The following is a 24665-nucleotide window of genomic DNA, read 5'->3' on the forward strand; positions in this document are numbered from 1 at the left end:
TTAGTGTCACTGTAACCTTTTTTTATCCAGTTATATTTGAGGTAATTGCAGTTAAAGTAGATCTAAAGTCTGAGCAATTAAAAGCAGAAATGCTGCAAGGTCAAAAATAGTTCTCTATTCCATATGTTTGATCTGGAGAATGGTTGCCATTTCCATGCAGAGAGATCTGTTGCATGAAGTAAAAGACAACAAATTTACATATTGCCTTCTAGTCATGACACAAATCATGAAGTTAGGTGTTTCTTGCCTGTGGTCTGTGTTGAAAGATAAAAGGCCTTGTTCTCTGAAGAAAACATGATTCTTTCACCTGATATTGCCCCCCTCCCCATATGAACAACCACCTTAATAAGTACCAGAATTCAGATTCTGTGGAATGAAAAGATTTTTTGGTGTATAGTATTGAGCTCTGCTCCCTTGAATAGAACTTTACATTTGCTGGAGTAACTTCTTGGATGCTAATGGCTTCAGTTCTATATCCATTTACGTGGGAATAGATACCAGGGAATTCAGTGGATGAACAGCTGAATAAGATTGCACTGTAAAATGTGCTTACATTTAAGACCTAGTTTGTGCTGGCTTGAGGAGGAAAATGATAATTCCATGATGAAACCCCAGAAGTAATCAGATTAGCATGTATTTGAACCCTGTTATTTAAGCCTTTTTTAAAAAAACAAGTATTCTCATACAGTTGATTTTAGTATAATATCTATAGACTTAACTAAAAGCCACAGTGTAATGCTGGTGTAGATGGCTGGTCTGTCATCCTAGAGATCTGGGTTCTAGTCCTCGCTGTAGGGTTGTGTATAATTACTAGGGATGTACGAAAATCACTTACCTTTCGCGGATTATGCTGATGGTGGGGGGGGGAGGCGTTCCGTCCCTCCTCCCGGAATCCTGGCCAAGAGGGGAGGCGCTCTGTTCCTCCCCCCTGGAATCCTCCGCGGCCAGCTGTGCTCCGCAGCAGCTCCGCAGAGCAGCCGGCCAGGCCCGGCCAGGCCAGAGCTGTCCGCAGCCGGATTTCTGGCTGTGGAGGGCTCTGGGTAAAAAACAAACAAACAAAACCCCGCGTATGCAAATGGCGGCGGCTACGGAAGATCCGCCCCAGGTAAGTCTCGTCCCGGGGGGATCCGCGGGGGTGGCGGGGGGTGGCAGGCCGTTCCGCCACAGATTTCGGGGGGCCGAATGCACTGGCATTCGGCCTCCCCGAGATCCGTGGTGGAATTCTCTGCCATCCCTAATAATTACTTTCAGCATATTAGAGTAGGTAATATGGTCTTGTAGACTTGAGAGTAGAACAAGTGGGACTATTCATGCGGTGCATACTATTTTATGCTGTACGTATTTGATATGAACTTGCTAATCTAGGAAATAATTGTATTTGTGATGGATTACAGGGGTTAACAAGCAATTCTAAGCATGTTTGCTCAGAATTAAATCTCACTGAAATAAGTGTAGCTTATGTTTGAGTAAACATGACCTATATGGCTATTGTTTTAACTCCCATTAGTCAAAATGTGTAGACATAATTGCATCTACCATAAGAGATAAATCCTAAATTTGGCTTATACTGGGCATCTGTATTTTTCTAGAACTGTAATTCTATAGAAGTAGGCAACCTGGTGCCCTCCAGATGTTTTGGACTTCAGCTTCCATAGTCACATGGCCTATCGTCATGGATAATGGGAGTTGTAGTCCAAAAGTTAAGTTGCCACCCCTACATAGGTAATAGCCAAATTCAGAGGATGGTTTGAGCAAGATCACCAAATCAAAATTTCTAAGCACGGTATGATCCTGGTTTGCAGTCCTAGTTTAGAGGGCTCGTTCAAACTAGTTTGGTGGCCCAGGTGGCCTATAGGAGCATACTGTGGCATGATCAAAAGTTACAGTAATTGATTAAAGCCTTGCACAAGGGGAGAAAGAAAATGTGGGAGAAGGGCTTGTTCCTGATCCTCCAAACAATAGAGGATCAACCGAACTCAGTTAATGAGTTCGTAAAAACAGCACTATCCTAAGTATACTAATGATTACCTTACTACCTTTCAGCTTATGGAATGCTGTGTGAATGCTCTGGTGACATCTTTTAAGGAGACAATTTTAGCTGAATGCCAAGGCATGATCAAACGAAATGAAACAGAAAGTAAGTGAAGATTAACATTCCCCCCCCCCATTAGATTGGTATGGACAGAATAAACATACATTTGATGTATATTTCTGCTTTGTAAGAGAGGTGCACAAGAAATACAATTTGAAGTAGAGCGAGTTAAAATTTGCTTGCTACCCTATAGAGATTTTTATAGATGTTTTTTGTTATTACTTTTATTCTGGTCTTCAAGGACATCACAGCAGTGTACAAAATTATTCTCCCCCCACCCTTATCCTCAAAAAACAACTCAGGGTGCAATCCTATCTGGATGCCCGTCAGCCTCTAAACTTGGAGCCTGGTGGGCACCCTATGTGGAGCAGGAGGCATGTGGAGGTGATCTTCGCTGCTCTGCTCCTCACGCTCTGCAATTTTGCTAGAGGGGCACTTTTGCCTGTCCAGCTGGGGCTCTGTGGAGGGGAAGGGAAGGAAGCTGGGGATAGCTTATATCTCTGCTTCCCCAGTCCCCTTCCCACCTGCAGAACCGCCCCGTTTCCTCCTCTCTGAGATCGCTTTTGCGAGCTCAAGAGAGGCAGCCTGTGCAGTTCCTTCTGCAGTTCCTTCTGGACAGGGAGCTTGGACTCCTGGGTCCAAGGTTGGATCATAACTCGGACTGGGATCCAAGAATCCAAACTATCCTATGGTCCCTTAGATACTGTCTAGGGGCCATAGGATTGCTCTCCCCACAAGGTAGATGACTGGCCCAAGCTTACTCATTGAATTCAATGGCTGAGTGGGGATTGAACCCAGTTTTCCCTGCTCCTAGTCCAGCATTCTGTATTACATCCACTCAGTGCAGCTGTTTCAGTGTGTAGCTTTGATGTTCCTGAATAGATGTTATTGCAGTGGTACTTGGACATGCAACCCACTTCACTGCCATACTGTATTACACAGTGCCGCATGCATCTCTTTGTATTTAATAAGCCTTGAAGATCTGTCAGCTTTACTCGGGTTGTGGTATTTAGATAAACAAGGGAGTGTATCATTAAGCCCTGGGAATCCTATTAATTTATGCATCTTTTTGGCAAAATTTATATTGATGACAAGGGATATCATTTTAGTTGTTAAAAATGATGATCCATGTGTGTAATTTAGAAAAAACTAATTGGAGAAACACAACTTTTTTGTCCTAGTGTTTCAGTTTATATTAAGGTTACATAATCCATACCGTGTAACAGAGAAAATGGAAATATTTATGTTTTGAAGAATTTGCTTGTTGTTCAGGATGGATCTCTAGCTTTCAGAGTATCAGTGTGAGTAGTTAGGCCTGGGAATTCAAAAGGTATCTGACCTTAAAACTATGTCTGGCTCCTTATCCTGACAGCAGCCATTTGGTACTGTTCCAAAGCTGAATATAGTAAAATACCAAACCTTGTACAAGTATAACTTTCAGCTCTCAGGGGGAGTGAGGCTTTATGGGAACTTGCAATAATAAAGAACCTGGGCTATTGCAGTGAATTTCACTGCATAGTCTTGTGGAAGCTTTTGGTGCTTTCCCCCCACAGTTTCACCTCTCTCTGATACTCTGCTTGTAAAGTAAGCCAGTGAATATTCCTGCGAAGGTAGTTGGGTATTGTAAGCATTGGTTGTCTTTTGTAGCATATAATGATATCCCCCCATCTCCTCATGTGAGTGATTCACTGAACGCTTGCCTTACTGGGCTAGTGTATATATAATGGGGATAAGTGAGGATTTGTTGGATCCAAATTCCTAGGTGAACTCACCTGATCCACACCTCCTGGACTAATGTGCGAATTAGAACCCAATTGACCTGAGAAACTGGGGGTAGGGATGAATGTCTCTGTTGGTTACAGTGCAAAAACATGTCATATCCTTCTCACGGGCACTTGCAGATCCACTTTTGAGTGCATGGCAGCAGTTGTACTTGCCAGCTGCTCCAAGCAGCTATAGACATCTGCAAAAATGGGATGGAATGGACTTGACACTGAAAATTACAAAAGTGGCACAAACTGGAATTAGACTAATCCATCCATCCTTATAATGCCAACTCCCTGCTGACCGTAGCCTGCAAATCAGAAGCCAGCCTTCAGGAGGCATTCTCCCTCCCCTACACTTCTCTCTTCTCCAGAGCAATTTCCCCTCTTCCTTTCCTTCCAGGAGTTAACTATGGTTTCATGTTCATCATTGTTTTAATGTCTGGTTTACAAGGATCCTGGTTTGGGTTAACCATGATTTGCACTGGTGTATATTTAATGCAAGACCATATTTACTGTTGGAAAAGGAAAGGGGAAATTGGTTCAAGGAGAAGAGAGCAAACGTTCTTAAGGCTAGAAACAATGGTTTGCAAGGAGCCAGCATTAAAGTTTGAATAAGCCCAGTGTATAATCTCAAATAAATGTTTGTAGAATTTCCCTCAGTAGTTTGTGGAGCATGAACAGAACACATTTACAATTTTATATAAAGCTTCCACGTTCCTTGCTACGTATGAATTGACTGATGGCTTCGTCAACATTTTGTATCTCCAGAGTTGCATTTAATGTTTTCATTGATGGATAAAGTTCCTAATGGAATAGAGCCTATGCTAAAAGATTTGGAAGAACATATTGTTAGTGCTGGATTAGCAGATATGGTAGCAGCTGCTGAAACTATTACTACTGTAAGTGTGTATTTCTTGCCTTTATCCTTTACTGTTAAAGAGAGCTTTCAAGAAACATCAAGACTCTTGCCAAACTAAATCTTAAATTTCTGAAATTTTAATGCGAAATTGTTACTACATATAGTAGGGAAATACCACCCTCTTAAAATTATCAGTATTTAAAATCTCATGATATTAAAGATGTAAGCTTTAATTGATTAGTGTTATTAAGCAATTAAACCTTTTATTGCTAACTAAAATTTGTGTTTAGATTAATTAGTGAGCTTGACACCAGGCTGAGTCTCTAGGAGTTGGAAATATTAAAAGACCTGGTGCCATACTGGCTCAACAGATCCCCTGTACCAGATATAATTATAGTTATATTTAACCATGCCTTTGCCTTCCAATTGTTCATTCAAAACTAGCACATAGTGTGCAGTTGAGGGGCAGTTTGGATATAATGTGAATGAGAGTCAGAAGCCTTGGCCTCATGCACTTCCTCCATTTTCATGTGGCAATTCCCTGCCTGCAATCCTGGTTTAATGCCAGTTGTGGTTACCGATTTCAAAAGTTACAATTGGTAATGTGCTTCAAAAAATCTAGCGAAGGTATCAGTTTTGAGCTTGGTACCTCTGTTGAAGTTTTGCATTAGGCTTAAAAGCACTGGGATAAGCAATTCACAGAAAACCAGTATAGTTTACCTGTGTTACTGATTAATGAACACTTGCTATTTTTCCCTCACAGATTTGGCTTTTTATTTTTTGTTGCTTTGCTTCTTCAACTTTTAGGATTCTGAAAAGTATGTAGAACAATTGCTTACATTATTTAATCGATTTAGCAAGCTGGTTAAAGAAGCTTTTCAAGATGACCCAAGATTTCTTACTGCTAGAGATAAGGTTTGTTATAAATTCAGTCGAGCCTTTGTTAACTTTTTTATACTGAGTCTAGAAACTATTGTTGATGTTTATGGAACTTGCCTGATATAAATAAAAAGTATAATAAAAAGCTAGGCATTTGGGTGTCATCTTAAGATTTTTACATATTGAAGTAAATGCAATCATATAATTGTACAGTTAATGATGGGAATACCACCACCAATTAAGGAATTCCTATGATATATTATTACTAGGTTATTGAAGGCAAGCAGCACAAATGTTTTGCTTCTAAATAAACAGAAAATTCTATCCACAGTTTAGCTGATTCAGTCAAGGGAGAAGAGGAGGATCATGTAAGCCGCCTTGGGTTCCTTGCAAGAGGAAAAAAGGCGGGATATAAATGCAATTAATTAATTAATTAATTAATTACACTGAGCCAGTTTGGTGACTGGGATTGTTCTGCAGGCTTGTACGCTATTTCTCTCCTCCCCACAATCCATGCAGAATTCCCCCTCCATTTCCTGTTCAGCAGTGGCTTATTTTACAATGATGTCAGAAGTAGTATAGCCAATTAACACTAACCTAACATTAAAACCATCAAGTGAGGACGCACACGTGAGGACAATTGGCCCAGTGATATGCCTGAACTAGGCCTTTGAAAAGGAAGGGTGAAGATTTTAAATTGCATGTTGTTCTAGAACTTGTTCCTGTGATAACAGAATTGTTTTATTTTATTTAGGCATATAAGGCAGTTGTTAATGATGCTACCATATTTAAACTTGAATTACCACTGAAACAGAAGGGGTAAGTTATTTGAATACATAGTTAAAACTAATGGCATTTGGTTTGAAATTGACTAAGCAAATCATTATGTTTTGAATTGATAATTAGCTCTTGTTGAATACAGCCCTTATTTTCTAAATGCAGGGTGTATTTTTACTGCTTGTTTTGTAGTCAAACATATGTAAAATAATCAAATAAAATTAAATTAAATATAATTTCAAACATCTCTACTCAATTAATTTAATACTGTTGATTCAAAAAACCCAACCTAAATGAGGAAATTTTTCTTTTGCAAGATGGTCATGCTTTGAGTCTCCATGGAAAACAATTGTTAAGCAAGTGGCCTGGTTCTCATGTAACACTAACCCATGATTTGTTGCCCTACCCCGGGTTGGTCTGGCAGACAGGCAAACAAACCATAGTTTATTTTCTCAGTCCCTGGGTTGTTTGTTTCCCTCCTCCTTCGCCGGCTCCCTCCCTGCATCCCAACTAGCTTTTTGGCCCTGCAGTACTAGCATGTAAAGAGGTTGGTGTTTTTTTTTTTTTAATTGTTCTTGCCCACTGCCTCTGTAGCCTGGAGAAACAACCCATGATTCTCGGTTCACATGCAACAGCAACCCATGGTTTAAACAACCCACAGTTCACAACCCAACAACAAACTATGACCAGGTTTGCACAATTGCAGCATCCCATGGTGTTCTTGCAAATTATGATTAAATAAGCCATGCTGGGTTGCGGTGTGTGCCAGCCGCCCTTTTGAATATTCAAGCCATGGTGGGAGGTCGCCATGGCTTATTGTGTCGTGCAAACCCAGCGAGGGTGGCTTATGTGAGCGTGGCTTATGTGAGAGTTAAACAAACCTCACATAACCCATGGGTTGTTTAATCCTTGTAAAAGCCACCTTTGTCTTCAACCCGCCATGACTTAAATAGCAAACCATGATTAATTAAACCATGCTTTGTAATTACGTACGAAACTGGGTCAGCGAGAGTGCTTGTCTACATTCTGCTGTTCTATGAATTTCAAGGTCTATTCTAAAGATTGTCAGAGGCAGTCTGATGTATTTTATGCGATATGATATATCAGAGGCAGTCTGATATGATATATCACTTTTCCCAATTGCCTTAGTAAGTGCTAGTTACGTTGCACAAGCAGTGGTTTATATTAGTGCAACGTCAATAGCGCTAGTGCTGGGGCACAGTTGGATGCGATCCACGCATTTGAATTCAGGGGTATAGCCTGCCTCATCTCAAACTTGAGATTAAAATCATTGTAAAATTAGAACTGGTGAATTGGTAATATCAGTGTGTGAGAGCTTGGGAAGTCACTAACTCAGGTCTCACTAGGTGGCCATAGGCAAGCCACTATCAGCCTGAGTACACTGAGTCCTATTCCCACCCCACCCTTACAATATGGAGATAATACTAACCTACCTTACAGGTTGTCAAAATTACTGAGATCATGTATGAGGTGCTTTGGACACTGATGATGATAAATATTATTCCAGTTAAAATTGAATGAAAAGCAGTTGAACAGAACAATTTTAAAACTCTACCCCTCTTCTGGCATAACCCAGGCCTTCAGTTTCAGGATTCAGCTTCAGTCAGAGTACCAATATTCAGTCTCCTGCCATGACCATGCAAGCATTGAATTGATAGAATACTGCTTGAAATATCTCATCAGGTTTATATACTTGGAACAATACAATTTCTGAGTCTTTTACCACAATTTAGACTGTCCTAATTTAGAAGCTGAAAGAGGACATCTTTAGAGGATTTCCAGAAGGGTTCCCACTTTGTGAGAACGCTTCATTTTTCTGTACAGTCTCTCTATTGTAACTTCTCCTTTTTCACTTAATAGTAGGCTTGGGATTTAAAGCACGCACAGCTTGTGATGGTTTGGAGATTGTCCAGATCATTCTTTTAGGCTGTCGTTCAAGCATTCATCTCTCATATACGCTGCAGTGGCTTTCTGTAGCTTTCTGAGTACGGTTTCTTCTGTCAACGTGTTTATGCAAATTACTGTGTTCAGTTGTAATTACGTCTGTGAAGTAACATATGAATTCTTAAGAGGAAAAAAAGCAGATTAAGTTTTAAAAATATGTGTGAAACTGTTTGCTCTTTTATTGGGGGAGCCCACCCCTCCCTTAATTATTAGCAATGGCCTGTGTTTGTATAATGGTGTGAAACCTAGTATTGGAGGTTGCTGTATATAATCTTGTGACAACTACTTGTCATGTTTCTCTAGTGTTGGATTAAAAACACAGCCAGAGTCCAAGTGCCCGGAACTACTTGCTAATTATTGTGACATGTTGTTAAGGAAAACACCGCTAAGCAAAAAACTAACCTCTGAAGAAATTGAAGCAAAGCTTAAGGAAGTGGTATGTCCCTATGATGTTTCTGACTTTTTATTTGGGAGAAATGTCATGGTTGTGATTTGCCATGAATGCCTTTCCACCAGGCTGCCTTCAAAAACGCTATGGACGTGCTACGTTAACGATAACACTGGGTTAATAAGAAGGGGTGGCCAGTCATGATAGAGTTTAGTGCTGCACTGGTCCTGTCCCTAAGGTAATTGCCAGCTGGGGGCACAGTGTCACAGACTGACAAAACTGTCTACAAACAGTCTAGCTCACTGCTGCTACTACTACTACTCAGAAGTATCGAGTCCTATTGAGTTCAGTGGCCCTTACTGTCAGGAAAGTAGACACAGGCCTTATTTTCTTTATTTGACTTTAAAGGCATGCAGCTGTCAGATTATTCCATTAGCTTAACCCTTCCAAATTAGTAGGGCTGCTGTGGACCCCAGCAGTTCGAAATAGTTGATTTATCAAACCAGAACCACTTCATACTTCACGTACCCCTCAACAAGTATGGGCTTTCTCCTCCCTTCCCCCAACTTTCAATTTAAAAAATCCTATTTAACTTAACTATCAGGGGTCTGACTTACCCCTGTTGAAATGAATAGGAAGTAAATTATCAAATACCTACGCTGCGTAGGGTCCATTCTGTCCCCAACAACCTCTCAAAATAGGGTAGGGAAAGTAAAGTAGCATCTAGCTTGTATCATTAAACCACTTCAAGAGCACTGGAGTCATTTTTTCTGGTTTTGAAGTGGGGGTGGTAGTGAATGCACAGCATATACATTCCTGTGTGTACTCCCCCCCCCCCCAAAAAAAAAAAAAAAAAGGGATCCATTAGAAACCAGTGCAGGAGTCTGTTGGAACCAAGGAGTAAATTTTATCTTAGGAGGTTAATTCTGATCCAGGATAGCTTTATCTTGACACAAGAGTCACTGCTCTCATAGTGCTAACTTGGAACGCTGATTTCTTATTTGTAGTGTTCTTCTGAGGAAAAAAAAAACCTTATTAAGTTGTTGGAGTACTCCTTCCATTATTTATTATGAGCCCAGTATTTTACCTAGGCACATTTTGGTTTCTTTTTTTTCCAGAGCTTCTTATAGCCCAGTGAAGACTGCTTTACTGGTGGGGTTGTATCTTTTTCCCACTCAGATGTCACATGTTTGTTGCCCTGGATCCAACCCATGGTGTGGAGGGGTGGGGGATGGGTGCTAAATTATACTAACCTGGGCTTCAGACCCTTTCCCATCATTAATGAATAATTACAAAGAGACCCTGTTTATCAAGGTTTAGGGCAACAGACTTAATCATGTTTAACTCCTGTTGCTTTTCATGTTAGAAAATTTAAGCAGTGCACACTAATGTCTGTATATGATTGTATGGTCTTTTTGCTAGATTAGATATGGCTGTTGATCAAAAGGAGAAGTTGCAGAAGGTTTCAATTAAAAGTGAAATGATATGTTATTAAAATTATTCGTTCCTCGGTGATGACTAAATAAACATGTTGATATATGTAGTAGTTTCATAGAGCATGACTGCTCCTAAACAGATACATTTGAAGGCATGAGTTTACCATCTCATGATTGCTGTGCAGTGACAACATATGTTAATGTCAGCCGCTGAACTTGTCTAATGTTTTTTAAAACAGTTATTGGTACTCAAGTATGTACAGAACAAAGATGTTTTCATGAGGTACCACAAAGCTCACTTAACGAGACGTCTTATACTGGATATATCAGCGGACAGTGAAATAGAAGAGAACATGGTTGAATGGCTGAGAGTAAGTACATCAAATCATGTTGGCTTTTCTCTTCCTTAGAAAGCAGACCCTTGAATTAAAAATCACAAATACTTTGACTATTTTAGTCATAAAATATTCATGGCCTACCTCCTAGGATCTTTTCCACTACTCAGTAAATAGGGCTTGTGTTGTAGAACGCCTGTCCTAAAAAAGCGGTGTGTGTGTGTGTTTGAGTTTATATATATTGAAAACTACCAGCTTTGTTTCATAACACCTATGCATGTGGTGTTTATTCTGCAAGCTCTTGTTTTATTGTAAACTGAGGAATTCCTAATTTATTTGGATTAACATCCTTATGATGATATGACAACTCCACCCCCCCATACACTTACATCACCCCTTCCTTCAAGAAAAGAATGGTCACCCTGGAGGTGTTTGTGCTGATGATGCCTTGGGGGCTAGTCTCCCTGAAGGCTTTCAGGTTTCCTCATTTCCTGAAGGGAGGGATGTCTACTAACTTCTTGAGGCTGAAGGGCCAAACTCTCTTCTGGCCAAGCTGCGTGCAAGTGGAAGAAACAACATCATGGTGGGGGCAGTGGGTGGGGTGAGAAATCCAATCCCAAGTGACTTGTCCAGGGAAAAATCCAGCTCCCAACAAGAAGTTGGCCATCACTGATTTATTTAGTTATGCAGTTCACATAAGTGAAATAATCAGATATGGTGTGTTATATGTGCTGAGTTAATCACTGGGTATTGCCAGGTGTAATAGGTACTAAGGCATACTAACTGGTGTTTACCATATTTAAACCTATATACATACTACTTCAACCACCTTGAGACCTTCTGGTTTCCCACATCTGACAAGCCCAATGTAGCTGTTAAGCATGTGTGTATGTGTGTGTGTGTGTGTGTGTGTGTTGTGTTTTTAACTACAGGTTATAACTTTTGAATTAACTATGTTTGGGAAAAATGGAGGGTAATTACTTCTAGGTTCCTGCTGTGCCTAGACTTCATTTGCAGTCTCTTTATACAGGAAGTGGGTATGCCAGCAGATTATGTAAATAAGCTTGCGAGAATGTTCCAGGATATCAAAGTATCGGAAGATCTGAACCAAGCCTTCAAGGAAATGCACAAAAATAATAAACTGGCCCTACCAGGTACTCTTCCTTTTAAAAATGTTTCTCATGTTACATGGAGCCAAGCTACGTCCTTAACTGCAGCATGGAATTATGCTGTCAGTTTCTTTCTCCTGTGCTATCTTACCAGAGCCTGTTTTGCTTTTGTCTAGTTATGACTTCAATTCCAATGTACTGTTTCAGTATTGTCTGACTGTTGTTTTTTGCACAGCTGATTCTGTGAATATAAAAATTTTAAATGCTGGGGCTTGGTCAAGAAGTTCTGAAAAAGTTTTTGTGTCACTGCCCACGGAATTAGAAGATCTCATCCCCGAGGTAGAAGAGTTCTACAAAAAGAACCACAGTGGCAGGAAGCTTCACTGGCATCATCTTATGTCCAATGGAATTGTATGTATGCCTGTGTCAGTCTCCTTAGTTCATTTATTTTAATGTATACTTTGTATCTGAACTACAAATACGTTGGTATCTAAGTATAGTTGGTGAATAATTTTTGTTCCCATTAACAGATAACTTTTAAGAATGAAGTTGGCCAGTATGACTTGGAGGTAACAACATTTCAGCTGGCTGTGCTTTTCGCATGGAACCAAAGACCCAGAGAGAAAATCAGCTTTGAAAATCTTAAACTGGCAACAGAACTGCCCGATGCTGAGCTTAGGAGAACTTTGTGGGTATGTCCCCAGCTCTTTCAACAGCTTTATCATAGGGCCATGAGAAGAAGTGTGTAAAAGTTTGCATAGAACCCGAGAACAATTGTAATCTTGTCTGTTTTTTGAATGAACACAAATCATTTATGAAATGTGACACACACAGAGGAGTGGGGAATCTTGAATTCACTGTTTCTGGAAATTGGTATGGTAGTCTTAAAGTGAAGTAAAGTTATATTTATTTATTGAAATGATTTATATCCTATGTTTAAGGATGCATATCTTTCCAAGGTTAAATCAAAATACATTAATAAAATTTTAATAAACCATTCCCAAAACATAGCAGGCCATCAGGATCCTTCCCACAGTATATTTGGTACCTGTTGGCCCTGATTGGGGAGGGGAGGGGACAGTCCAGCTAGAGCAGGCCCTGGGGTCGTCATTGCTTGCCTTCTTCAATATCTTCTTCCTAACCACAGTGTAGTTAGTGTGGAATCAAGAAAGAATATCTCCGTTGTGAATGTCACTGAACTTCAAAAATCAACATACTTTTACATGATTTTTATATTGCCTTTGTGTAGTTAGAATTACTGATGATATTTCATAAGGTTTTGGCCCAAAGAGCTTATTCTCAGTATAGGAAGGGCAATTACAGTGCCTGGTACAGCAGAGAGAAGATTGTGCAATAATATTTCATCCCTTAGTAGTTAAACATGATTAGAAATTGCAAAGTAATGTTGGTTCTGTGTAGCACTTTGAATTGTGGTGAGGGAGGGAGTATGTATCATGCTCTTGTTCCGTCTTATCAGCCAGAGGGCTAAGGGCTGCTGGGATGTGTGTGTGTGAGAGGGAATGTGAGGTGTGTGTGTGGGGGGAGGGGTGCGGGCAGTTGTATTACCTGTTGCTTGAGAATCAGTAGGTTGGCGGGGTATAAATCTTCAGAAATAAATCGCAATCTTCAAGAAGGCATTATATCGATACACAGACCTTATTTACTTTTAATTCACTCTAATCCTAATCCTCTTTTCTATGTATTTAACTTTTTAAAGTTGCACGTGTAGAATCTAACCATTTTTGACATATTCTGAATACTGTGCAAGGTTTTTCACCCCAGTTTGGTAATGATTGAACTGGATAATCTGATGGACAAGAGAATGAGAAACTTTGACCAAGCCTTATTTCGTTAAAATATGCCTTTGTAAGACATATCAGACAATTGTTGTCTTGAGGCATTTAAAATGCTTATAAGCATTAAAGTCATAACTTCTTACAAACATGCCGTTAAACTACTTGAAGTCTGTTTGTCCATCTAGCTCAGTATAGTCTACTCTGACTGGCAGCATCTCCCTAGAGTCTCAGGCAGTGGTCTTTCCCATCACCTTTTACCTGATATTTTTAACTGGACATGGCAGGGATTGAACCTTGGACCTTGAATGCAAAACATGTGCTCCACCACTGAGCTACCATTGCTTCAAATATGTTGTTCTAATTACAGAAGGCTGAAGCTGTCTTCAGTAGCTTGATATATTATGGCAGTGGTTCTTACATTCAAGGAGGTGACACTCAGATAAGTTGATAGATTTTCTCAAATTGGGTAACTGTATCTCCCACAAAGCAATTCAGAGAAAGCACTTTCCACTTTACTTAAGTGTGCAAACATGTCCTATATTCATTTCAATGAAACCATAGTTCACCATAAGAAAGAGCTGCATCAAGCTTTAGGATCACACACTCCTGCCTCCCATTTTCTCCTGCTTGCAAAGCTGCAAGGCAGAGTTCAGAAACCTTTGCTATTGCTTTTGCTTAACGGCGGCTTGTTGTTTTGTCCAAACCAGAAAACTGTGGTTAATATTAACTATGGTATGTTTGAAATGAGCCAACTTCAAACAGTGCGTTATGAAGCTGGCTTGTTTAAACAAACCATAGTTAACATTAACCACAATTTGTTGTGCTGGAAGAGGAAGGGGGAGTACATGAGCCCAAAGTTTGCAGTGGCTTCTTTCCAACATGCTAAACTATAGTTTAGTGTGATGTTTGAATATAGCTTTCCACTTCCCTATTTCTGTTTGCCAAGGACAGGTGTATCAGTAGTTTGTTTGTTTTTAATTTTGGAAAACAAAGTTAGCATATGCTTTATATCTTATAGAAATATGTAATAAGGGTTCGGCCTCAACAGCTGCTTAAAACAAAGACATCTGAGTTAATAATATAGGAAATAGTTGGAAAAACACATTGTTAATAAAACATGACAAAATAATGCCAGTTTGCCTAAATTTTATCTAACTACTTATTTTTGTGGTCTTTTTCTTTTCAACAGTCTCTTGTAGCATTTCCAAAGTTGAAACGTCAGGTTTTGTTATATGAACCTCAAGTCAATTCACCCAAAGACTTTACAGAAGGAACCCTCTTCTCAGTGAACCAGGAGTTCAGCTTAATGTAAGATGTAGCATTGGTTTATTCTCTAAATATTTTATTGAAGACAAGAGACAAATTTTAATATTTAATGGTCCAGCTTGTCTTAAAGTTAACTTCTGAGATAGCATTCAGAGGAAAACTGAAAATGCCTGACGTGTTTGCGTTTAATTGTTTTCTACTATAATTGAGAGTAGATGTTTTAGCACTTTACCCATCATGTGTGAATGGTGTGTGAATGTTGTCATTTATTATATCCCACATATAGTTTCAGAAATGCAAATTTTCTTGAAATTTTTCATGATTGTCTTGTCAAAAATATTTTACCAAGTCCTTTCTTGAGGTCAGGAGTTAGAACTAAATACACTTTGGATTCATTTTTACAAATGCGCACACCCTTACATAATTTACCTTCCTTGTAAATTACAACTAATTTCGCTTATTTGTTCCTTGCTAGTGAATGGGTCTTGCAAGTATTGTGCTTTTGCAAAAATTAGTGTACATAGTCTTGAGCAAATCTATATGATGAATTGCCCATGTGATGTCTGCAGCCCTCTCCATCAGTAATTTCATCCCTTGAGAATTCATTGAGTGTGGCCTATGACTTGATTTTGCCTGGCCACATTTGTGTGCTTGTGAGAGAGGAGGCTCTTAACTCTGATTGACTAAGCATGCTGCCAGCCAGGGCTTTAAGGAGGTGCTGTAGGTGGAGGGAAATAGTGGGTGGTGTCTGGAAGAGGAATATGATATACCTTCTTCTCTCTCACACCAGCAATCGCTCCCTCAGGTTTCTGGGAAAGGAGTGTTTTGTGTAGGGATCTTTCGGTAGCAAATATGCACATACACCCAAGAGGCACAAGTTTCCTTGGTGCAGTAATATGCTGTTAAACTCAGCCCTGCAGCATCAACACTGTATTGGGGAGGTTCCTTTATGTCTACACTTTTGTGCCTTCATGTACACAGAATTAAAGATACTAAACCAGCACAGGAAAGGTCCAGCTGATTTGAGTAATGGTGAGAGGGAGTGATTGCCAGGTAAAGAGGCAGAAGAGGTGCAGGTGTTCAGTCAACTATGAAGGGATGGTGCATAGGAAAAGGCAAATGTGGTGATAGCAGAACACAAGAAACTTGAATGAGCCCGATGTGAGATAACAAAGGTGAGGGTTAGACGGCACAATGGGTATGAATGCATGATGTCGGTGAGGTAAAAGCGTGGTAGTAGGGCATAAGGGATTAGTTGTGATGAAGTTAAGGAGAAGGTGTAAGAGGCATCCACAGATACTATTTTCAACCATGCGTCAGCCTCTATTTGTGCTTGCCACCAACCACCTTCTCCCCCAAGTCTCCTGCTGTTACTTGATTTCTCCAAAATGCAGCCTATGTAAGAGCTTGGGGAAGGGGAAGGGGAAATATGCTGTTGAACATCCTTCTTCCTGAAGGGCTGGAGCACTTGCTGCTCACAAGTGGATTTATAGATGCCTGGAGGAGCTATATCTCTTTAAAGAAGGACATTTATTTCTGTGAGGCATGAGACTTGTGTTGGTGAGGGGCATCTAGCCTTCCATACGATTAAGGAATACTATAGGTGCCTGAGCTCAGAAATGTTTTCCCTCAAAAATTGCAGAAGTTGAAATTCAGAGGAGTTAAACCCTTTTTATCATAGAACAATTTCTGGGGCTTAGGTGATACCATCTGCCTTGTTTCTTAAACCTAAGGATGCCGGAGTAGGCTGTAGTTGCTAAGTGGTGAAGCAAAGACACTTTGCACATGCTTAAATGCACTTCACATAATCCAAAGCCCAACCTTGGTACTGAATACAAATTCTGGAATAAGTCTTGATTATACCTTATGTCCTGTCAGTTACACAAAGCTATATATTTGAGAATGCTATCGATATTCCTAGCAGCAGATATACTAGAAAAAAAAATCCCTCTGAATGTTCCCTAAAATGAAACTGATTTTTCTTCTTTTGGTGAACTAATTTGATTTTAAAAATTGAAGTGTTCGTTATAAGTTTCCAATCTGATTTCCGTTGGTTTCTTTAAAATTGTTTCCTTGAAGTCCGTTTCTGCATAATGAAGTTTGAATTACTCCACAAATGGAGTCTGTTTCTTAATACTGTGGCTTCTTAGGTGCCCCAAACAGTAAGGGACACAGATAGATCTTATTCATATGTCTTGATGTGGATTAACAACTCCCTCCACGTTTCATCTTGCAAATGGGCTACAAGTCTGGGTTGTCCCCCAGACAACTGAGAAATCCTGGGTCACATGTCACACCTAAGACCCCAGGGACAAGATCTCCCTGGGTTGTTTTGCTCCTCCCATTTGCAGCAGGAGTGATTGGGAATCAAGAAACACTGTGCTTGCTTTTTCCCACTTCGTTCCCAACAACCTAGGGTTTATAAGAAGCCCTGTCTGGTTTTGACATGTGAATTGGATCTCTGTCACTTTCTCAGTGGCCATGTGTGTTTTGGTGTAACAAGTGAAGAAAGGCCATCCATGTGAGTTGGTATTGTGTAGTCGCTAAGAGATTAAAGTATGAATCAGGAAGTCCTCTGTTTTGAATTTTAGTTCTGCCATGAACTCAGTAGATAACCTAAGGCAAGCCACGCTGTTTCAGCCCTAGGCCCCACACTCCATTTTATTTATTTACATTACTTATATGCTGCCTTATGACCAAAGATCTCCAGGCAGCTTACAGTATCAACAATCTGAGAATAATATCAACCTGTCCAACTGGGTTGTTTATAAGGAGTACAGGATAATATATGTAAGCACTTTGAACACTTAAAGCATTGTATAAACGTTAAACATTTGTTATTTATAGTGGTAGAACACATGTTTGTTTGTTTGTTTACTTATTTCTAATATTCATATACTGCCTTTTGGCCCTCAGAAGAGTCCCTAATCCCGTTTACAGCCATAAATATACATCTTAATACAGTAAAGCCTAAAAGCAATAAAAATCTTAAGACTCAGTCACTTAAAAACAGCATAAAAAGAAAAGGGTTAACACACCATTTAAAAACCATTAAAAGCTTGGCAGAATTAAAATACCTTGGCAGCTTGCCTAAAAACCATCAAAGACTGGGGTTCAAAAGGTGCAGACTCAATTCCTAGTGTCTCTAGTTAAAGGTTCTTGGGAATTAAGACTTGGAATTAGCTTTGTCTGGGTTCTTGGAAAGCTTCTGCCAACTGTGGGCTAGGCAGTATAAAGTAGGATCTTACATTTCTTATGTTTTTTTGCTTCATTTCATGTTTGATTCTTTTCAGAAAAAATGCTAAAGTTCAAAAGAGAGGTAAGATAAACCTAATTGGTAGACTGCAACTAACTACAGAGAGAATGCGAGAAGAGGAAAATGAAGGGATAGTCCAGTTAAGAATATTACGAACCCAGGTATGTTAACAAGCCACTGTAACTTGACTTTGTTTGATGCGGTTTTCTAACTGCTGCTACTGTTTTTAATACTACTAGAACTTAATAGATATGATCGGTGGGTGTACTCTTGAAAAGTCTGGAGTGCCTCAATGCCTGACAGCTTGATTTGCCCCCTTTCTTCATAGTGTATCTAATTAAATGAAGAGTAGAACTGACACTGTAGGATGTGGAGATTCATATTTAACTACCTGACTTTGTGATGAAAGGGGCTCCACAATTCAGGCAGGTGAAAATTTGTTTTGCACTGAGTTACAAGGGCTCAAAGCTGAGAGGGGCAGTATCAACAGAGGGGCCAAGCAGATTTCAGTACATACTACATAGGAAGTGGGGAGAGTTGCAAAACTGCCTTGGACTAATGGCTTTGTGTGATTCAATTCCATAAGAGCATAAACAGTGAAGTTGGGTGTAGCTTCTTGAGAACCTCTAGTTTCATGCTAATAATATTTGAAAATATCTTGCCTTTATGTTTGCCAAGATATTCTTGAAAGTGTGCAATCAATGCTTGTTTCAGAAGCTGGAGGAGTGGTTGACTTTTCAGTGGTTTGGAGTAGGGCTTCATTGTCATTCTCGCCCCATCCCCATCCTCCCATTAGTAACAAAACCAGAGTAAATTATATAAAATGAGAGAGTATGCAAACTGGTCCAGTGTACATAACTTGTGCATGTTGCAGTGTTTGGACTCAGAATTATTTTCTTTTAGCACTGAATATTCATAGCTCTGTTTGTAAGTATAGAATACACGCAGGCACCTCTGGTGAAAGGTTCTCACCTGGTGGATGCTAAGAAAAGGCTTTGATACCCTGGAGAGACATTGCCAGGCAGGGTAGATGGGCCTTTATGTTCAACACACAATCTCCCAAAAATTTACCAAGGTCTAAATGACTTCACAGCGACATACTAAAGTGGGTGAGATTGTAGGGAAATACCCTGCAAGCTTAAAATTCCTACCTGTAGAATCTGCCAACCGCTCCGCTGCTTCCACAGGACCTCCAAAAGGGAAGCCTTCATAGAGCCACTTTCCTATGCTAAGGCCTTTTTGTGGGCGGGCAGGCAGGAGGCGATGTTGACAGTTGGGCAGACATTAATTCATAAATGTGCCACTAATATCACTTAGTCCTGCAATGCTACACTGACACTGCAGGCCAGTTCATATGTTCACCCTAGCAGGAATCTGTATGGTGAGTTGCAGACCCTGGCCTTGGGAATGCGTACCCACTGCTGCCCAAATGACCCAATGTATGTGTGCTTTGCTTAATTTCTACAATCCTTTTATCCTGTATGGCCATACATTAATATTTGCAAACTCCTGGCTTTATGGGGTGCTGAGCCCCTTGTACCACTACTCATAGGAGCTTACCATTCAGGATGAACTTCTGAACCAGCTCAATGGCAATAAGCTTATTTTGATCCTTGACAACTGAAAATTCATAACTTGTGCTGTCTGCATACTTGGAGTATACGGTTATATATGTGTAGACAAGCTACCTATGTATATATAAAAAAAATTGCCCTCTGCTCCCATCAGTGCAGTTTTGTAAAAGTAATAGGCATGCATTATATAAGAATATAAATTAGATTCCCAGCCTCAGTTTGGCATTCATTCATGGTTGCAGCTTTTCATGCAGTTCTTTCCACACGGATAAAAAAGGATTCCTCCCCTGTGAGTGGCTGTGACTGTGTCTAGTAACCCTGCAGCCAGTGGGCAGTATCCAAGTTGACACAAGTGCCAATTTAAATTACATTGCCTTACCATAAGGGGCCTCTAGCGCAATGCCAATAGCATTAGCTAGTGTGATGGGTTTCCTCAGAACACCCATTGTACCAGATAACGCTATTGGCATTGCACCAGAAGTCCCCTACACTAGCGTGATATAATTTACATCAGCACTCGTTTCAACTTGCGTACTGCCCAATGGCTGGCATCTCTGAGGGGGGTGTAATCTGCGTGGTTGCAAACTATGTTGCTAAAGCACCCCAGATGGGTGCAACTGACCTGGTAAATGCAGATTAAAAGGGAATCTTAACCTAAGTTAGCTGTCATTGGGAGGTATTTATTATTTATACATTTTCACTTACTAAAACAGGTGATTCTAGTTTTCAAAACACTAATGCCCTGGTATAAAATACAAACTGATGCTTGTGAAATTGGCCATATGAATTCTCTGCAAACGGGTTAACTAGATTTGCTTTGCTGATCTTCTACCATGTTTATCCAAAGTGCTTTTTCCTTCCTTTTTCTTTGCTTAGGAGGCTATCATCCAAATAATGAAAATGAGGAAGAAAATTACTAATGCTCAGCTTCAGACTGAACTAGTTGAGATATTAAAAAACATGTTCTTGCCACAGAAGAAAATGATAAAAGAGCAGATAGAATGGCTTATAGAACACAAATATATCAGAAGAGATGAATCAGATATCAACACTTTTATATACATGGCATAGCTTGAAGACTCTTCCTGGAAGATGCCAAGAAACATGCGTTGAAGTTGGTTTTGGCAGACAAAACTACAAGAAAAGGGACTGAGCTGAAAAAGGACTTGACTTGCATTACATACTCAAATCCCTGCCTTGCCTTACCTTACCAGAGGACTTTGTTTTGCCAACCTTTTTTTCAGCTAGCATGATGGCATTCCCTTCATGTTGCACATGTTTTTAACAGCATGCTGTTTTTGTGGGGAAACTTTGCATTCATGGAGAGCCCATTGTGAGATTTTTTAGAATTGATTTGCACCCACCCGGGAGAGAACAAATTTTGGAGGGTTTTAGATGAACAGTACTTGCACAAGAAAATATCTTCAAATATTCATGCACTGAGGAACTGCTGTTAGTTTTCACATTAAAACATAAAGCAAATAGGACTAGATGTAGCACTTCACACTTTGTGTTTTGGATCAACAGCCTAAATATACTGTCCTCCTTTTGATCTTTTATGTGTAATATTTGAACAAGACACAAATACATCACAGCCGAAGATATATATTTATCTGTTGGCTCAAGCAAATGCTTCAGTATAACAACTGGATTTTGGATACTGAGACACAAGTGATGTTAAACAGGATCTATTGAGTTTTTCCCTTTTCTTTACAAAACTTGGGTAAACGTTTGGACGGGTGATTTGTTTCATTCCCCTCCTTTTTTGAAAAGACGTGTTGCTTCACCTTTAAGAACTGTGTTTCATGGATGGGTCTGTTTATGTTGAAACAAAATGAAATATTAAGTGTATTTCTTTGTACATTTAATATTTGTATTCACTGTTTTAGTATGCTTGCATAAATCTGAATGCATTAAACATAGCCAGTGGAGAACTTCCCCAAAATAGAAATTAACATTTTGACAATCCCTATATATTTCTTCTTTTGATTATTTATTTGAAAATATCTAATGTTACATTTTTAAATACAATTCTACTCTGAAAAAGACCCCAAATGTGTGGAAGATGACAATTCTTTGGCCTACTAGACCAGCTCCATATGAATATGTTGACAGATGGATACAAATCGTAACACATTATCTGACTATTCTACCAAAAACTGCTGCTGCCAACCTCCATTTGCTTCAGTGGAATGTGTAGGAGTCCCCACTGGTGGCATGTGCCCATTTTTTCCCTTTATAAAAATCTGCCTCAGACATAAAGAAGCAAAGGAATGCACACTAAAGCTTTGGGGTAAAGTCTGCTTTACTGAGGGCAGTGAAACTGCCACAACATAGATTAAAACAAATGCTAATGAATGTCTCCTTCACCCTTTCCTAAGTAACTGCTGAGTTCTTACTGTGTCCAGTTGCCCTGAAATGTCTATTATGAGTTGGATTCCTGTTGGTGACCTCAGTAGTACCAGTGCAAAAAAGTTACCTAATAGAAAACAAGGCAATTCAGTTTTTATTGTGCCCTATTGCTAATTTTACATGAGACAGCAAGTTTGCAAAACTACCTTTGACATTGTAGCAGCCCACATTAGTTGTCTTATCCTCTGGCAGTTAGTGGTTATCCGTAATAATTCTACCTATTGCTGCTTATTGGTTTAAAAGTGAGATCAAAGCAGACTTTTGTGTGGGCAGAGTGAATTTGGTAAGGATTGCTGTATTTTACATGTAATAGGGCCCCAAACGTTTACTGTCTGTGCACACACAGAGGCTGGTAACTGTGTCCTTTAGCAAACGTAACACAGCAGCTCCAAAATATAATGCTTTGAGGGTGGGGGTACTGTGTGTGTGCTCTGACATGCCAGAGAAGAAGAAACTTCCATGGATATACAAAAGGCAGGTGAATGAAAATAGGACAGTGATTAAAAATCTCATTTTCTGTATTTATGTGCATTTTCTATTACTTATAGTACAGAGGATAATATTTTTTGAATTGTTCACCTCAAAGTTAACATAGGATTGTTGAAATTTATCCTCAAAATCTTGTGGATAAGAGTTTTAAAAAGTTTTACATAATTATCAAACACTCAATATATGTTAAAGGAAAGAAAAATAAAATTGATTCCCCAGAGGTTTCTTGTACATGCTGCAAGATTTCCAGAACTCTGTATTTGATTTCTATGTTCAGGTAGAAATGGGTAGAAAAAGACAAAGATTTTTTTAAAATGTATGTACATATTTCTCAAATACTTTGATAGTGTTTTTGAATTGCATGCTTCCCCATAATTCTTTCATGGAGGGAGTAAGGCATGATATTAAATACAAAATCAGCTCTAAACATATTTAATTTCTTGGTATTGTTCAAACACTAGCAGCCTTCAGAGTTGCTCCTTTTTCAGTTCCTAGCAGTGCAAATACTTTTGAAGATCGGAATTAGCGGCCAGGATCTAAATGGCTGCCCTTGGACTTCATTCATGAATTTTCAGAACTCCCATCCCTCTACTAGTCCCTTGTGCCCCCTGAAAAGGGAGGTGTCCAATGCAGCACAAGGGGCTGCACTTCAAAGGGGAAATTGCCGAAACCCCATGCACATGTGGAAGCACTTTAGGAGCACACATGGGGCTGTTTGGATCTTGCCAATAAGTCTGTCTTCTCCATTTACATAGGAGGAAAATACTAAGTGCTCACTGTATCTCCATCTCTTATGATTGTTTCATACATAAATTTCCTACATGTGTTTAGGACCAGGGGAATTATAATGGACAATGTGCCTATAATATGGTTCAGTTTTATGTGTGTATGTTGGAACAGGATGTCATGTAAAACACTGAATCTGAAAATCACACCAGCAATTCCCTTACAGCTGCAGAATTTCATTTAGCATCCTTCATCAGGACACGTTCACCAAGATGCCCTTAAGGCTAAGGTTATCAGGAACAGAGAAATGTACTGGTGTAGAAATGTATGCAGAAGAATGAAAACATCCAAATCTAAAAATAAATGGAATTATCATTCATTGCAATATGGCAACATAGCACTTTTAAAGCTGATTTTTAGCTTTGGATATTTTTCTCCAAAGACCTAGCAGAAAGAGGGGCTGCTTCTGAAAAATGTATGTTGCCACAAGCACTGCCATTGTGGTTTGTATTAAGTAATACTCTAGATGTGAAAAATAATGCAGGTTGCATTGATTTTAAACATAGTTATAAAATGCTTTGTCACAATGAGGTTCACACTTAATTTCCAAGTCTTCCATTTCTTCCCCCTTTACCCCACTGGTGTCCCTTGTTTTCTACCTTATTCATTTGTTTAAACTTGTTCTTGTTGGAGCATAGTATAGGTAAACTTAAGTTTTAATGGTGGCTTTTTCCCTTTTTGAAAAATATTATGGTCTAAGTAGTCAAACACTTTTGATTTATTTGCATTACAGTAAAAAGTACAAAATTTAAAAATACAGCTGAGAGAAATATTTGATAGCTTCATGGAATTATTTAGTATCCTGAGTGCAAAACCATTTTCTATTTTCATGGAACTGGCTGGGATGGTACCTTTGTAAATTCACGGTCCTATTTGTGAAATAAAACAGTACTGGAGAGCTTTCCTGTTAATAGACTATATGTAGCCTGGAGTGCAGCACAAACTTGAGTTTCCTAGGTTGTCATATCTATCTACATATGGTTATTTGCAGTTTTGAATGTGTGCCACTACATACTGAGATAATGCTGTACAATTTTGACTGGTAGCAGTTTTTTCTTGTATGGCAGTCTGGCTGAACTATTTTGATGTACTGCTTAATTTTTGAATTTTATTTTTTAAGTTGTATAATTTATTTTCTTGCGAAATAAAAATGTAATATAAAATAATATTGAAATATCAAAACATTTTTGGTGTTCTCTCCAGAACGTTTCATAAATTGGAATGAAACACAAGAATCCCAGAGTGTAAGGTTTGTTGTAAAATCCAAGAGCTGCACGAGCCTGAGACAGAAACGTGCATTTGAAAAATGTACATGCAGTCAGTTCCGTAGGATTCGCAGATCCGCTTTTGTATTTGTATCACCTGTATGCATGGTGCTTGCATTTGTCTTGGACAATGAGTTGTCAAGGGCTCCTTGGAGGGCTCTCTCAGTCTAATCCAGTAGCCAAGTCCAGACGCAGACAAAGGGATTCATTTCAAA

General features: G+C 39.3%; 1 protein-coding gene across 4 annotated transcripts in view; it reads left to right on the top strand.

Annotated features, from left to right (window-relative positions):
* The window catches only part of CUL5 (cullin 5), a 43440-nt gene extending 19089 nt beyond the window's left edge, over nt 1–24351 (top strand). For all 4 annotated transcript variants that reach the window (XM_084842716.1, XM_084842719.1, XM_084842717.1 and 1 more), the window contains 12 exons: nt 2044–2137; nt 4627–4757; nt 5525–5632; nt 6351–6415; nt 8642–8774; nt 10402–10533; nt 11528–11651; nt 11842–12017; nt 12137–12298; nt 14592–14710; nt 17962–18085; nt 20375–24351. In XM_084842716.1, the coding sequence (XP_084698842.1) occupies nt 2044–2137; nt 4627–4757; nt 5525–5632; nt 6351–6415; nt 8642–8774; nt 10402–10533; nt 11528–11651; nt 11842–12017; nt 12137–12298; nt 14592–14710; nt 17962–18085; nt 20375–20569 (1563 nt within the window). In that variant the 3' untranslated portion in view covers nt 20570–24351. The remainder of the gene's footprint in view (nt 1–2043; nt 2138–4626; nt 4758–5524; nt 5633–6350; nt 6416–8641; nt 8775–10401; nt 10534–11527; nt 11652–11841; nt 12018–12136; nt 12299–14591; nt 14711–17961; nt 18086–20374) is intronic.
* The last annotated feature ends 314 nt before the right edge of the window (nt 24352–24665 follow it).

Source organism: Heloderma suspectum, chromosome 3, assembly GCF_057233095.1.
Source record: "Heloderma suspectum isolate Gila_16-S chromosome 3, 16-S_ref, whole genome shotgun sequence".
Classification (NCBI taxonomy): domain Eukaryota; kingdom Metazoa; phylum Chordata; class Lepidosauria; order Squamata; family Helodermatidae; genus Heloderma; species Heloderma suspectum.